This window comes from Protomyctophum parallelum (genome assembly GCF_964188405.1).
Source record: "Protomyctophum parallelum genome assembly, chromosome: 4".
NCBI lineage: Eukaryota > Metazoa > Chordata > Actinopteri > Myctophiformes > Myctophidae > Protomyctophum > Protomyctophum parallelum.
Genome location: NC_139700.1, coordinates 55,050,690 through 55,066,160, shown reverse-complemented (window position 1 = coordinate 55,066,160; position 15,471 = coordinate 55,050,690). Strand labels below are relative to the sequence as shown.

At 43.2% G+C, this 15,471-nt stretch overlaps 1 protein-coding gene across 2 annotated transcripts in view; it reads right to left on the bottom strand.

Annotated features, from left to right (window-relative positions):
• Positions 1–13,374, bottom strand: part of nat10 (N-acetyltransferase 10) — a 28,632-nt gene extending 15,258 nt beyond the window's left edge. The window contains exons 1-11 of one of the 2 annotated variants that reach the window (XM_083762534.1): positions 13,253–13,374; positions 9,972–10,063; positions 8,909–9,080; positions 8,418–8,540; positions 6,982–7,043; positions 6,432–6,546; positions 5,190–5,297; positions 3,139–3,272; positions 2,640–2,733; positions 1,610–1,708; positions 318–454 (exon numbers count right to left, since the gene is read on the bottom strand). In XM_083762534.1, coding sequence (XP_083618660.1) covers positions 318–454; positions 1,610–1,708; positions 2,640–2,733; positions 3,139–3,272; positions 5,190–5,297; positions 6,432–6,546; positions 6,982–7,043; positions 8,418–8,540; positions 8,909–9,080; positions 9,972–10,063; positions 13,253–13,366 — 1,250 coding nt within the window. In that variant the 5' untranslated portion in view covers positions 13,367–13,374. Of the gene's footprint in view, positions 1–317; positions 455–1,609; positions 1,709–2,639; positions 2,734–3,138; positions 3,273–5,189; positions 5,298–6,431; positions 6,547–6,981; positions 7,044–7,658; positions 7,692–8,417; positions 8,541–8,908; positions 9,081–9,971; positions 10,064–13,252 lie in introns of those variants that run through there. The other variant, XM_083762535.1, reaches the window with a different exon arrangement.
• Between the last annotated feature and the right edge of the window lie 2,097 nt (positions 13,375–15,471).

Below are 15,471 nucleotides of genomic sequence, written 5' to 3'. Positions count from 1 at the left end.
ACTGTAGGTGGGGATTACAGTCATTCTCATACATTCTTCCATTGTATGGTAAAACTATAGTGAAATTAATCTACATCAACGTGGGCCTGCAGTGGCTCAGTTGTAGAGTGGCTGGTCGAACGGTTTGATGCCGGCTGGGCTTCCCCAGAGTTAGTGTCAAAGTGTCCTTGAGGAAGACTCTGAACCACCAATGTTAACTGTTCCCGAATTTAGCTGGGGACTCCCTGGACCCCACTGAGTCCTCTCGGAGTCATGGAGGAACCTGGCGGTGCTGACCCGCTCTCAGAACTATGGGGGAACATGGAGGTGGTGCTGACCCGTTGATGGTGGAGGCCATGAAGACCAGGTAGGGTCCCAGCAGAGCCTTGACCAGCGGCAGAGGGATGGCTGCAGCCTCGTCAATCACCAGCAGCTCTGCCTGGCCCAGTTTCACCGCATCGGTGGGGTGGATGTACTGCACACACACACGTTTGTACAATTTAGGCATTTATTTAGCAGACACACTTAACCCATTCTGACCTGAGATCAGATTCATACGAGGTTTCCGCCGGACACACACTGGTCTGATGGAGCCATTCTGACCTGAGATCAGATTCTAAAAATGTCAGTCGCTCTTCGATTTTTCAAAAATAGCAGACCTACAAGCTCATATCGCGCCACCGAGTGGCGCGATACGAGCTTGTAGGTCTGCTATTTTTGTAGATCTGCTATTTTTAAATAGCTAAAGCATAACATGATGCTGACACCAAAATGGGTGCCCGGTCAGAATGGGTTAATCTAATGTTTGGAGGACTTCGAGAAACTGAAACGCCTATTTCAAAAGTACACCTTTTCATTTGCCTCATTCCTTGAAAAGGCCTGGTCAATGAGGAGGAGGGCCATGTTTTATTCGTTTACATTTTTGTTCAAATACTGTACAAATATGTATTCATGTATTTAATAATGCATTATGGAATACGAACAGGAAGGACTGTAATGTGTCAGTTGTTTTCAATGTACTTTGTTAAATGTGTCATCATGTCTACATAACATGCTATCTAAATTACATAAGTTTAGCCTTTGCAACGTCTGTAAGCTCCTCGAGGCTAAGTGCAATGCTACACCAAGTGCTAAGATGGAGAGGTGGGTTTCCAGACTACGGCGGAAGATTGGGAGTGATGCTGCAGTTCTGATTGCGATAGGAAGTTCATTCCATAGTTTTGGAGCCAGAAGGGAGAAGAGTGTGGGACGTGTGGAGCGTTGTCCCGGCTTTGTATTACTATACTCGTGAGGATGTCAACATTTTAGGATGGTAATGTTATGAATAGCATTTTTACATGTTTAACTGTAAGCCTAAAGCCGAGAAATATCAGCTACTGTATAGAGGCTGGGATTGAACTGAAATCTTTCATTAAATGTGTGATATTCGCAACAAAAAAAAAGTCTTCTATTATTGGGTATTTTTGTAGTTTTCCTTCCATCTTGAACAAGCAGTGGAAATAAATCTAATTTGCTCACTATAGAGACAAAAGAGAACACAGAGAATATGTAACTCTCAGATGATGAGTCGCGGTCACATTATTATGCTGAGTAAAATGTGCCAACTAGCCATTTAAAAAGGAGTTTTTACCTGAATGGTCTGACGATGCTCTTTGAAGATGTTGACCCGTACCACCGCCTTGTTGAACTCTGGATTCAAAGACTGGATGATTTCATAGTCCAGATGCTCCTACAAACACAACGGAAACCAAGTTGATGTGCACTCATGACACGCATGGAGGGACACGATCAACAACATACAGCAGTGGTTCCCACACTTTTCAGCCCGTGACCCAAAAGAGACATTTTATGTCTGCCCAGGATCCAAGCTAGTGAAAATAGCAGATCTGCAAGCTCACACTACAATTACAATTTACAATTTAGGCATTTAGCAGACGCTCTTAATCCAGAGCGACTTACATTTAGGCAAGAACAAAAGCATGGGAATACAACACATAAAAGCATTTATCATGAAACATGCGTAAGATAAGAAGGTAACAGTGGAATATCTATATGATGAAACTATACATACACTATACATAATAAACTATACATATTCACTACTATGCTATACATATGTACTATGGTGTGCTATGACTATATACAATACAATTATAGTGCTGTCTACATAACATGCTATAAGTCTGTGTCAAATGCTATCTAAGCCAACAGAAATGCTATCTAGGGGGTTTGCACCACGGTGTGAGCTTGTAGCTCTACTACTGCAGTGGTGCAAAGCGATGCAGTGTGAGCTTGCAGATCTGCTATTTTCACTAGCTTGACTCCTGGGCAGACACACAATGTCTCTTTTGGGTCATGCGCGGAAGTCTTCTCTTCGATAGTAATTTTGGGACGAAATAAACGGAAAACCAAAGAAATTCCATACATTTTAAATCACATTTTTAAGTCGTAGAGCTACAAGCTCACACCGATGCGTGTGTGTGTGTGTGTGTGTGTGTGTGTGAGAGAATGGGTGAATGTAACCATTTACCAACAACGTGGTGTCTGAGAGGAACATCCATAATGCCATTAACAGTCACTTCTATTCATCCTCATACAGTATATCACACAGTTTCTATTTGGTTTATACCTGGTGTATAATATAGTTTATGTGTCCTAACCTGATACTGCAGGCCATCAAAACCTTTGAAGAGGAACTCAAACATTGTGTGGAGGTTGTCGGGACTGGGCGACGTCACAAAGATGTTGGAGTACCTAGAAAAACAAATGGATCCGTTATGAAACGGCAAGACGCACGTTTTACAGTCCTATGTGGGAATATCTGGAGGCGTTATTAACCCATTAAGACCAGATTCTACAAAATGTCTTCTAAATCATGACGGTATTCTGACAAACCTATGTTTCTATTATCAGTGGTCAGAGATCAAGGACCGCAAATATTATATGTATATATTGGCCGCCGACCCCCGTCTGAAAATATGTTGTTTCAGGGACCCCCCAGGAAGCAAAGATTTAAAAAGTTAACATTCGCTGTGAAAGCATACTGTATATTCATAAAAATAGCAGCTCTACAAGCTCGTAGCGCTTCCAACAGCTAAAGTCTAAAATAAAGCAACACAGACGCGTTTCCTAAAATGGGTTAAGAAGGTGCTTTCGTACCCAAAGGCCACCGCTCCGGCCACCGCCAGGCCCAGGGCCGCAGACTTTCCCCGTCCGCGTGCGGCGGTCAGCGCCACGGTGCTCCTCAGCGTCTTCTCCGAGATGGCCTCGATGAACTTCAGCACCGCTTTGGCCTGGAAGACAGACAGACATCTTTGGTTTTGGACCAGTGTACACAAGGAGCGGCGGTGGCTCAGGGGTACAGTGGCCAGATTGGAACCGCAAGGTTGGCCAGTTCGAACCCGGGCTCCCCCAGAGTTAGTGTCGAAGTGTCCTTGAGCAAGACACTGAACCCCTAATTGCTCCTGATGTGCCTTGCAGGGTTTCCTCCGGCATCGGTGTGTGAGTGAATGGGTGAATGTAATGCACAATCTATGTGAAGCGCCTTGGGCAATTTACGTGAAATATTTCACGCACTTTCCTACTAGGCTGAGGAATATATCCCATTGGCCTGTTATAGCGCCACCAACAGGTGGCTTTTTGCCTTAAATTGCCATTTAAGGCATAAGAACAAATGGCACCCTTTTCACATTGGCCTATTATAGCGCCAGAAGGAGGCCACAACCTGACCTGCCCTGGTAGAGACCTGTGCCCAGAGGGGCACTTTTTCTAGTTTATAGTAGGATAGGAGAGATACAACGACAGAACAGAAGCAGATGGGTGGTCCTAACCTGGTCCATAGTTTATAGTAGGATAGGAGAGATACAACGACAGAACAGAAGCAGATGGGTGGTCCTAACCTGGTCCATAGTTTATAGTAGGATAGGAGCGATACAACGACAGAACAGAAGCAGATGGGTGGTCCTAACCTGGTCCATAGTTTATAGTAGGATAGGAGCGATACAACAACAGAACAGAAGCAGATGGGTGGTCCTAACCTGGTCCATAGTTTATAGTAGGATAGGAGCGATACAACAACAGAACAGAAGCAGATGGGTGGTCCTAACCTGGTCCATAGTTTATAGTAGGATAGGAGAGATACAACGACAGAACAGAAGCAGATGGGTGGTCCTAACCTGGTCCATAGTTTATAGTAGGATAGGAGAGATACAACGACAGAACATAAGCAGATGGGTGGTCCTAACCTGGTCCATAGTTTATAGTAGGATAGGAGCGATACAACGACAGAACAGAAGCAGATGGGTGGTCCTAACCTGGTCGATAGTTTATAGTAGGATAGGAGCGATACAACGACAGAACAGAAGCAGATGGGTGGTCCTAACCTGGTCCATAGTTTATAGTAGGATAGGAGCAATACAATGACAGAACAGAAGCAGATGGGTGGTCCTAACCTGGTCCATAGTTTATAGTAGGATAGGAGCAATACAACGACAGAACAGAAGCAGATGGGTGGTCCTAACCTGGTCCATAGTTTATAGTAGGATAGGAGCGATACAACGACAGAACAGAAGCAGATGGGTGGTCCTAACCTGGTCCATAGTTTATAGTAGGATAGGAGCGATACAACGACAGAACAGAAGCAGATGGGTGGTCCTAACCTGGTCCATAGTTTATAGTAGGATAGGAGCGATACAACGACAGAACAGAAGCAGATGGGTGGTCCTAACCTGGTCCATAGTTTATAGTAGGATAGGAGCGATACAACAACAGAACAGAAGCAGATGGGTGGTCCTAACCTGGTCCATAGTTTATAGTAGGATAGGAGCGATACAACAACAGAACAGAAGCAGATGGGTGGTCCTAACCTGGTCCATAGTTTATAGTAGGATAGGAGAGATACAACGACAGAACAGAAGCAGATGGGTGGTCCTAACCTGGTCCATAGTTTATAGTAGGATAGGAGAGATACAACGACAGAACAGAAGCAGATGGGTGGTCCTAACCTGGTCCATAGTTTATAGTAGGATAGGAGCGATACAACGACAGAACAGAAGCAGATGGGTGATCCTAACCTGGTCCATAGTTTATAGTAGGATAGGAGAGATACAACGACAGAACAGAAGCAGATGGGTGGTCCTAACCTGGTCCATAGTTTATAGTAGGATAGGAGCGATACAACGGCAGAACAGAAGCAGATGGGTGGTCCTAACCTGGTCCATTGTTTTGCATCCGTCCACCAACACGCCCACAGGCTGCGTGTCCTGAAGAGACTCCTTTAGGTCCTTCAGCTCCTGGTCCAGTGGAGACAGACCCTCATCCTGAAAGACATCGCATACATACAACCAGAACTTAATAGCATATGAGACATGATGTCATCATGTACATAAACATTCAACCTATGTGGTAAAACTCTTCACACACTTTCACTTTGCTAAATAATGTCCATGATCCAATACTACGTTTTTTTATTATTGATAAAAAGGTAATACAGTTTAAACATCTTGTAGTCTATCTTTGCCATTTGAAGTATGTCTGTAAATGGTAAATGGTAAATGGTGCATTTATATAGCGCCTTTATCCAAGGCGCTTTACAGAGATTGTGCATTACATTCACCCATTCACACACACATTCATACACCGATGGCAGCGGAAACCATGCAAGGCACCAACTAGCACATCGGGACCAATTAGGGGTTCAGTGTCTTGCTCAAGGACACTTCGACCGTAACTCTGGGGGAGCCCGGGTTCGAACTGGCAACCTTACGGTTACCATCCAGGCACTCTACCCCTGAGCCACCCCCACCCCCTGTATTAAATATGTTTCCACACAAGTTCCTTAGTAGTATTCTCAGTGTACGGCAGCACAACCCAAACAGAATTCACCGTTAGAGGAAGATTGGTTTGGGATTAGTATAGGGCTTGACCAACGAGCCAATGAAAAAGCCCTCTAGCTCGGGTCACTAAAGGCCTATTCATGTTTCAGTTTTCGGTGATGAGGGGACCACCAAAAAGGTGGTCACCTCATAAGATGACCACCGTTTCGGTCACCTCATCACCGAATATGCCTCAACCCATTTAGACCTGAGGACGCATCTGTGTCACTGTATAGCTTTCTTTCAACCACTTATACCATTATTTTAAACTTTAGCCGTTGAAAAATCGTGAAAATGTGGCGCAGATCTTTGAATATTATATATATTGTTTCACAGTGAATGCTTTTAACTCAAAAGTTTGCTTCTGGGGGGTGTCCCTGGAACAACATATTTTCAGATGGGGGGGGGGGGGGTCCGCGGCCAAATACAGATAATTCTGTGGGGTTCTTGACGTGAAAATGTTTGGGCACCACCGATACGTTCTTTCAGAAAATGGAAGACATTTTGTAGAATCTGGTCTCAGGTCCAAATTGGGTTACTGTGATGTGGGTTGTTGCCAGAAGGCAGAAGCTACAGTACCTGGGTCTTCGGAGGGACCGGTTTGATTTGCGCCATGTGGCTGGAGATGGGCAGGATGTTGAGCTGGTCGTCGATCACAACACAGGTCTTACAAGATGCCAGAGACAGGATGAACCTGGACACCACACAACCAAAACAGATCAATGTTATAGTTCCCTTTAAACGGATATTTCAGTGTAAAAAATTTAACGTTTGCTCATTTTATCGTTTACTCAGGCTTATGAGAACACCCCAGAACGTTTTTTTTCAAGTTGTTCTTTTTAGAAGGACAATATCAGTCACCAGAAAAAAGGAAGGGTGTTCTCGATGAATTTATCGTGGTTAAAATGGAGTTTGAAGTGACAATGGTTTTGTATAGGAAGCTAAAGTGAATATCAAATATCTAAATACTATAAATCAAGCCACTTATAAACTGTCTGGGATGTTCACATGAGCCCGAGTAGACAATAAAATAACCAAAAGTTTGTTTTGATAGTGAAATATCCCTTTAACCATATCATAATAAACAGTTCAATAGACCGTATGAAACAACAACGGAGGTCTACTGTACCTCTCGTTGAATCTCCCCACGACGTCCTGATGAGCTTCGGTCCTGTAGCGAGAATGGACGTCCTAAAAGAACGACAAAACACGCTTTCATGTCAACACTTTCAACACAACATTCTCACCTCACTGCTGATTTCCTGCATTCCTGTTTACTCTTGTAATGTGAAGAATTGTATCCCCTTTCAACGTAGAATCCCTATGGTGGCTAAATTATCCCCAACATAGCAAAAACATATCGTTGCTGTCAGGAGGAAACCTCATAAGTAAAAAAATTAGGTTTTTGATTATTATTTTTGCATAAATCAGTGCTATTGAACACCCTTTACGTCTGTGTGTTGTTTCGAGAATATTGAACCAATGGAAAGTAGTAAAAAGTGTTTTGGACAAAACCTCTTAACTCCATTGGACCCTCAAAATGTCTGCTAAAACAACTAACTCCACCACCTCTACCCCTCTCATGGAAGTAATTGACAATATATAAAGTCACAGCACCAACTTTGATGAGGCTGTATTGCTTTGTTTAAAAAAATATATATATGGCTTTCTTAATTTCCTGAAAAATGCATATTTTTCATTTCCTGAAAAATTTACATTTTGGAGTTATGAGGTTTCCTCCCGACAGCAGAGATATCGTAGCAACAAGCTCAACACATCATGATGCGGGGCCATGTTGTTGCTGACCATAGTCATGGTGTACAGCTGCTTCAGGGAGTTCATTGTCCTTACCATAGTCATGGTGTACAGCTGCTTCAGGGAGTTCATTGTCCTTACCATAGTCATGGTGTACAGCTGCTTCAGGGAGTTCATCTTACCATAGTCATGGTGTACAGCTGCTTCAGGGAGTTCATCTTACCATAGTCATGGTGTACAGCTGCTTCAGGGAGTTCATCTTACCATAGTCATGGTGTACAGCTGCTTCAGGGAGTTCATCTTACCATAGTCATGGTGTACAGCTGCTTCAGGGAGTTCATCTTACCATAGTCATGGTGTACAGCTGCTTCAGGGAGTTCATTGTCCATGTCGTTGCTTACCATAGTCATGGTGTACAGCTGCTTCAGGGAGTTCATCTTACCATAGTCATGGTGTACAGCTGCTTCAGGGAGTTCATCTTACCATAGTCATGGTGTACAGCTGCTTCAGGGAGTTCATTGCTTACCATAGTCATGGTGTACAGCTGCTTCAGGGAGTTCATCTTACCATAGTCAGTTCTTACCATAGTCATGGTGTACAGCTGCTTCAGGGAGTTCATTGCTTACCATAGTCATGGTGTACAGCTGCTTCAGGGAGTTCATTGTCCTTACCATAGTCATGGTGTACAGCTGCTTCAGGGAGTTCATCTTACCATAGTCAGTTCTTACCATAGTCATGGTGTACAGCTGCTTCAGGGAGTTCATCTTACCATAGTCATGGTGTACAGCTGCTTCAGGGAGTTCATCTTACCATAGTCATGGTGTACAGCTGCTTCAGGGAGTTCATTGTCCTGAGCAGGATGACCACGATGCCTCCTCCTTCCACGGTCTCCACCGTCCTGGCCAGGAGGTTGGGGGTGAGCGCTTCAAAGTCCTGCAAACGAAACGAAGAAGAGGAGCTGAAATACGGACACATGATGTGAACACATCACAACAGACAGACAAATGCTGAACCCGTTTTCATAAGCCGTTTACAGAGGCAGAACACAAACACACACACGCCTTGTTGTTTGTGTGTCCGCCCTGAAACTGGGAGGCACTCAGCATCAATGGGTTGGATCGGGGCTAATCATTTGATTAGTAGATTTGAATCAACTAATCAAATGATTCCTGAGCGCGGCACGGCTGCAGCTCACCACTCCAAGAGATGGGTCAAATACGGAGAACAAATTTCACTGCGGTAACGTGTGTGACAAATAGTAAGACTTTGACAGTACACACTACACACACACACACACACACCTGTAGGACACACATGCCGTATGTGTTCCCCAGGATCTTGTGCGTCTCGTTGTAGTAGCAGTAGCGGATGTTGGTGGCGGCCACGAACAGCTCAAACGGGTCGTCCTGGTTCAGGCTCAGCATCCCCGTCTTGATCTTCTTCTGCAGATGCTTCATGCGCTTCTTACGGTTACTGTTGAGAGAGAGAGAGAGAGAGAGAGAGAGAGAGAGAGAGAGAGAGAGAGAGAGAGAGAGAGAGAGAGAGAGAGAGAGAGAGAGAGAGAGAGAGAGAGAGAGAGAGAGAGAGAGAGAGAGACGAGAGAGAGGAGAGAGAGAGAGAGAGAGAGAGAGAGAGAGAGAGACGAGAGAGAGAGAGAGAGAGAGAGAGAGAGAGAGAGAGAGAGAGAGAGAGAGAGACGAGAAAGAGAGAGAGAGAGAGAGAGACAGAGAGAGAGAGAGAGAGAGAGAGACGAGAAAGAGAGAGACACGAGAGAGAGACACAGCATCACCGTTTAGCCCCCCGGCAGTGTTGATGACACGAGAGAGAGAGACACACGTCGTCACCGCTCCTACGCGGCACGAAAAATGTTCGTCGACTAAAACTAAGCTATGGTGACTAAAACTAAATCTATTGACAATTTCGTCAACAAAATTAAAAACTAGACTAAAATGTTAGGAAGGGACTATAGTGGACAAGAGATCCAGTATGAGTCATTTTACACTTGGTTGTATGAAAGCCAATCTACAAGCTCACAAAGCGTCGCAGCGCAAGCTTGGAGCTTGGATCGGCTATTTTCAGCCAGTTTAAAAGCACTCATTACGACGGCATCAAGGCCCACCAAAATATATTTTAGTCGACTAAATCAACTGTAGATTTAGTCGACTAAAATCTTATGATATTTAGACACCAAAACATTCCAGGTGACTAAAATGTGACTGAAACTAAATGAAAACTATTGAAGAGACTATGACTAAAACTAAAATCTAAATGTGCTGCCAAAGACAACACTGCTCCGCCCGCGGTCGCATTGGACACCCACTGACTGATGACGTGAACAGCACAGAGTAAGAGGACGTCGTTTACCTGCTGAATCCAAGCTCCTTCTTGTAGCACCAGAGGACGGATGGCCGTGCCCTGACTGTGGCTTTAGACAACATGTGATGCAGAATGACCACCTGGGAGGGGAGGGGGGGGGGGGGGGGGGGAGAGAGAGAGAGAGACGTTTAGAGGATTTAGAATACTTTCCTGGGGTCTTTATGTGTGTAACTAATACAGTATATGGTTTTAGATATTTTAGATTTTAGCAGTCATGCTGGACACTGCCTGCCTAAATATGTCCCAAACCGCCCCCTAAGGTCTTCCACCGCCGGCCTGCTCGCTTTGCCCAAAAAAATGGCAACTAAAAAAATACGGGGAAGCAGCTTTTTGCTTCTACGGGCCGTCGGCATGGAACAAGCTCCCACTGTACCTTCGTCAGGCAGCCTCTGTAGACATTAAAGCTCAGCTCAAGACCCACTTCTACAACATTGCCTTTAATTGATCTTTTATTTTTTATTTTTCATGTCCTCACTGTACTGCATTACTGCTTGTTTTTTAATGTCGTTGCCTTGCTTTTCTTTTATTCTCCATTGTTCTGTAAAGCACTTTGAGCTGCATTTCATGTCATGAAAGGTTCTATACAAATAAAGTTTTATTATTATTATTATTACTACTGGGCTCACTTACTTCCTGGACTACATCAAGGACTGTATAAAGAGGACAGGAAGCGAAGACCGTACGGGGCGCCGCCATGTTGCTACATGGTGCTCCATGGAAGGAAAGAAACATGGCAGTTGAGACCAGGAAGTTGGACATGCATATGGCACAAATGGCCCAGCAGATGGCGTGAGGTGACTAAAGACCTTGCTGAATGTAGGGACGCTTGTAAAGTTCACTCTTCTGCCAGCCTATATGCTGAAGCCAGCTTGGCTCAGTGCTCACCATGAACGGACTGACTGAGACAGCCGTGTCATGATCAGTGCAACTATAATATCTATATAATTTTATGTAATACAGTGGTTTTCAACCTGGTCTGGGGACCACCAGCACCCTTGAGGGGGTTTCAGCTAGGTAGTCCCCAGCTTGGTAACCAAATAGACTCTTATAGATCTTTAACTCTTGAGAGCGTAACCCGTCCATTTGGTTTCATTTTAAACTCTCAAGAGTTCAATTATTGTTAAAGATCTGTATAATAAGTCTACACAAGAGAATGTAGAATAATTGTTATTTTGATCAACTATGGCCAGCACTAAAGTGTTATTTATTTATTTATTTATATACACATACATTTATTTTACCATTTGTCAATGGTAGGCTACCTTTCCAAGTGTCTCCCGTTATGGCACTATTTCCTATTATGGCCAGCATGATTTTCGTTTAAAAGAATGTTATTTATTTTGACTGTCTTTCCGACCATCCTTGGGATTGTGGGTGGTTGGGTGGGTGGGATAGGGGATTGATTTTAATTTTAATTTTCATATTTGATATGTCTACTCTGTTTAATACCTGGGTTTGTCACAAAAACTTTAATAAAAGATTTTGAAAAGAAAAGAAAGAAGAATGTTATTTATTGCATGCTCACGTCAGCCTACTTTTATTTATCTGTTTGGAAATGTGTCTGCATTTATCAAATAAATGACTGGATATGCCACAAGTCCCTTTTTTGTACTACTACAATACTACTACAATATAGGCCTACATGTTGTATGGTCTACTCTAAACTCTAAAGGTTAGAGAGGTAGGCTAGCCGAATGATATTATAAAGGCAATTATTAGGGTTATGTGCTCTCAAACTATTATAGGCTTCAACTCTATTCCTTACAATGTGATGGTAGGCGTAGACCTATAGGGCTTCTTGTATTTTCTACGAATGTCATGCAAATGATACCATGCCAAGCCTGCAATGAATGATCACACCGTGGTACCCTCCGGGGAATCCAGGCACATGCTACAGGAGGCTTCAATTATTTTGTACAATACAACGGGCAAAATCAATTTTACATGTTGATTTATTCATCGGGCATACAGTTCGGTTTGAATAGTGTGTCCGGGACTGGCCTACTGAACATATTATATTCCTAAACATACGTTTTGATTCACTCTTGTCCCCTTAATTGATTATTCTATTATATAGATATTATAGTTGCACTGAATCCACTGATCATGACACGGCTGTCTCAGTCAGTCCGTTCATGGTGAGCACTGAGCCAAGCTGGCTTCAGCATATAGGCTGGCAGAAGAGTGAACTTTACAAGCGTCCCTACATTCAGCAAGGTCTTTAGTCACCTCACGCCATCTGCTGGGCCATTTGTGCCATATGCATGTCCAACTTCCTGGTCTCAACTGCGCATGTTTCTTTCCTTCCATGGAGCACCATGTAGCAACATGGCGGCGCCCGTACGGTCTTCGCTTCCTGTCCTCTTTATACAGTCCTTGGACTACATGTTGTCTCAGTAAGACAAACCCTATCCCCTATCCATAAAGGAGGAGCAGTGCACCAAAGCATTATGGGAATTGTAGTTCAGGAAGGAAGTGAGCCCAGTGTCCATGACATCACGCTGCTAAAATCAAAAATATGTAAAACCACATATTAACACACATAAATGAAAGTGTTCTAAACGTCATTAACATAGATATGTTTTGTGAACAGCTACTCAATGCAAGCTACGGCGTTGCAATGATCTGTCCACTATTAGGGTTGAGACGGAGGAATCGATCCAACATCGACAGACAATGTTATCACATTGTATGTGGGTTATTACCCAGGCTAATTGTACAGAGCTGGTTATGTGGGGCTACACATCTGCTATACAATTACAATACAGGACAGCTGGGTCTTCTCAAGCTTTTACATCTCAATGACCATCTTAAGCCATTTAGACCTGTGGACGATTCTACAAATGTCTTCGAAATCCTGACAGTTTTATGAAAAAACCCTATGTTTATCTCAAACATTTTCATGTCAAGGACCCCCAAAAAAATATGCAATTGGCCGCCGACCCCCATCTGAATATATGTTGTTCCAGGGACCCCCTCCCAGAAGCAAAGATTTGAGTTAGAAACGTTCACTCTGACAAAAATAGCAGACCTACAAAGAGTGCCGCACTATGAGCTTGTAGATCTGCTATTTTTCAATAGCTAAAAGTATAACAATGTTTAAAACAGTGTACAAGTGTACAAATAGAGAGAGAGTGTTCCATTTGCAACCCCTATGGGGGGGGGGGGGGGGGGGACCGTCAAGGAATCTGAATCAATTAAAGTAAAAGTGAAACATTGAGAGGAAGTGTTTACGACCGTGATGTGTCGATATAAGGACGAGCACTGACCTGGTCTTTACCGCGGTCTCCCACCACAACGAACAGGCTGCGCTGGTGCAGAGCCACGCCGTTCTCGATCTGCACGCGGATCCTGTTGTCTATCTTCTTACGAACCGTAGCCATGGTGTCTTCTAGTGCCGCTGGAAGAACAACACTCAGGGATTAAAATAGGGTGCATTTTGCATCCCAAAACACAGTTTATACTTTATAGTTAACAGATGCAATAAAACAACGATCTCTGCATCCACAGGATGCACTACTGTACTACTGTACTGTTTTTTATTCTAGTTTATTTTTGATAGCTTTAGTTATAATAATAATTTATTCTTCTGTTTTCTACATGACTATAACCACATTATAACCATGATATACAATGAAATGGGAGTTAAATGCTGCAATTTGTAAAAAATGGCAAAATATGACTCCTAACGTCGTTGAAGTGGAACTCATAAAATGTCCCTGTGACTCATCTAAAAGACCATCGCTGCATCCTGGGACTCATTACATTGAAAACCTATTTACATCACCGGATCATTCTCATTTTGAAATTTGAGCAAGAAACATGCTGCACTAGTTGGCTTGTTTTTTGCTAAAAAGGGAGACTTTGCCACACGCCACAGTAGTTGGCTCCAGCTGCCACATTTTGAACGTAATAATGTTCAGCAACTACAGACTAAAGACAAAATATTTTCATAGAAAAAAATAAGAATCGTGTTTGAGTCGTGATCTCAATTCTTGTGGAGGAGAATCGAGGTTCACATGTGAGCAAGAATCGTGCCGCACTAAATGCAAACGTTGATTAGGTCAACTGCTGAGGAGTCGATGGAATTAGATAATGTCACAGTCCACACCCACAACACCAGAGGGAGTTCAACAAACCATGTGCAAGATTCGGCACAAACAAGGGATTAAATTAATTTAGCTCCTATGCCACCAAAATGTGGAACGCCCTACCAACAGTCATTAAGACATGCAAATCCCTTGACTCCTTCAAAACTGCTCTCAAAGGGCACCTACGGACGGCTGCAATTCGAAACCGGCCCCGTAAAATCTAAATCCCCCTTACCCACCCCTGTTTTCCCTCACTGTTTATGTATCTTTTCCCCTTTTACCTCCTATGATGATTTATTTTTGACTATATAGTTGTGTATATGCTTACGTCTCTAAATGTTTTGATGAATTGAAAATGGTGGGCCCTATTGTAAACAAGTGTAATGCTTTATGGTGTCGTCCACTCACTGTTAAAACAGTTTTTGCAAAACAATTAAATCCTAAAACACAGATATCTGTAATGACACTATAAAATAGCTCAAAGCTCTATTGCTGGTTACTTAGGTTAGAACCCTTCGCAGTGGTGTCCAATTAGAACTTAAACCAGGATGCTTCGACTTCTACCCCAGTCAGATCTATCCATATATGGTTCTACCACATCGATCTGATATCAGCACTAGGTCAGCTCAGGCCAAATATAGGGATTGTCATACTAGACATGTCATATCGCCCAACGTGCTAGTCAGATATGTCGGATATCCCCATATACGGGGACTGAATATCCAACGAACACTCTCCCAGATCCGCTAATATGAATGGAAGTGAGAGTCGTCGTTACAGACACTTGATCTTCAACTTAACTTTAATCCGTGACTGACAGCCCTGTGATGGAATCAATGTAGCCTTGGTTCAAGAAGACTGTTGTAATAACATATCCAACAGGCTGTGTACTGATAACAGGCACTTGTACGTGAATATGCAATGTACTTATATATGTGTATGTTGCAGACTATGACAGTCATAGATGTATTTTAATCAAACCTTACTTTTACTTTCTATGGCAATGTAAACATCAAGCAAAATACATCTATGATAGACAGTCTTTCTTGATCCAAGGCTATAGAATCAGCAATGCATCAACTATAGTTCTAGGCTAGGGGGTCCCTAGCTCTGGTCCATAGCTCTAATGCTGAAATTAGAGGGGGGGGGGGGGGGGTTATTTCTTACATGTACAAGGATCTGTATTTTGATCAGATTTTCACTACTGTTATCTAATATCTCAGACTCTATGCACATTAAATGACAGACCATATCAGACCAAATCATGTCTTAACAATAATGCTATTAGATTGGGGGTCCCACAAATACACATCTCATTTAATCGGGGGGTCCTTAGCTCTGGCCCATAGGATTAAGGAGAAGTCCTTAAGGCTAGGTTTAGAAGCATTGATTGATTG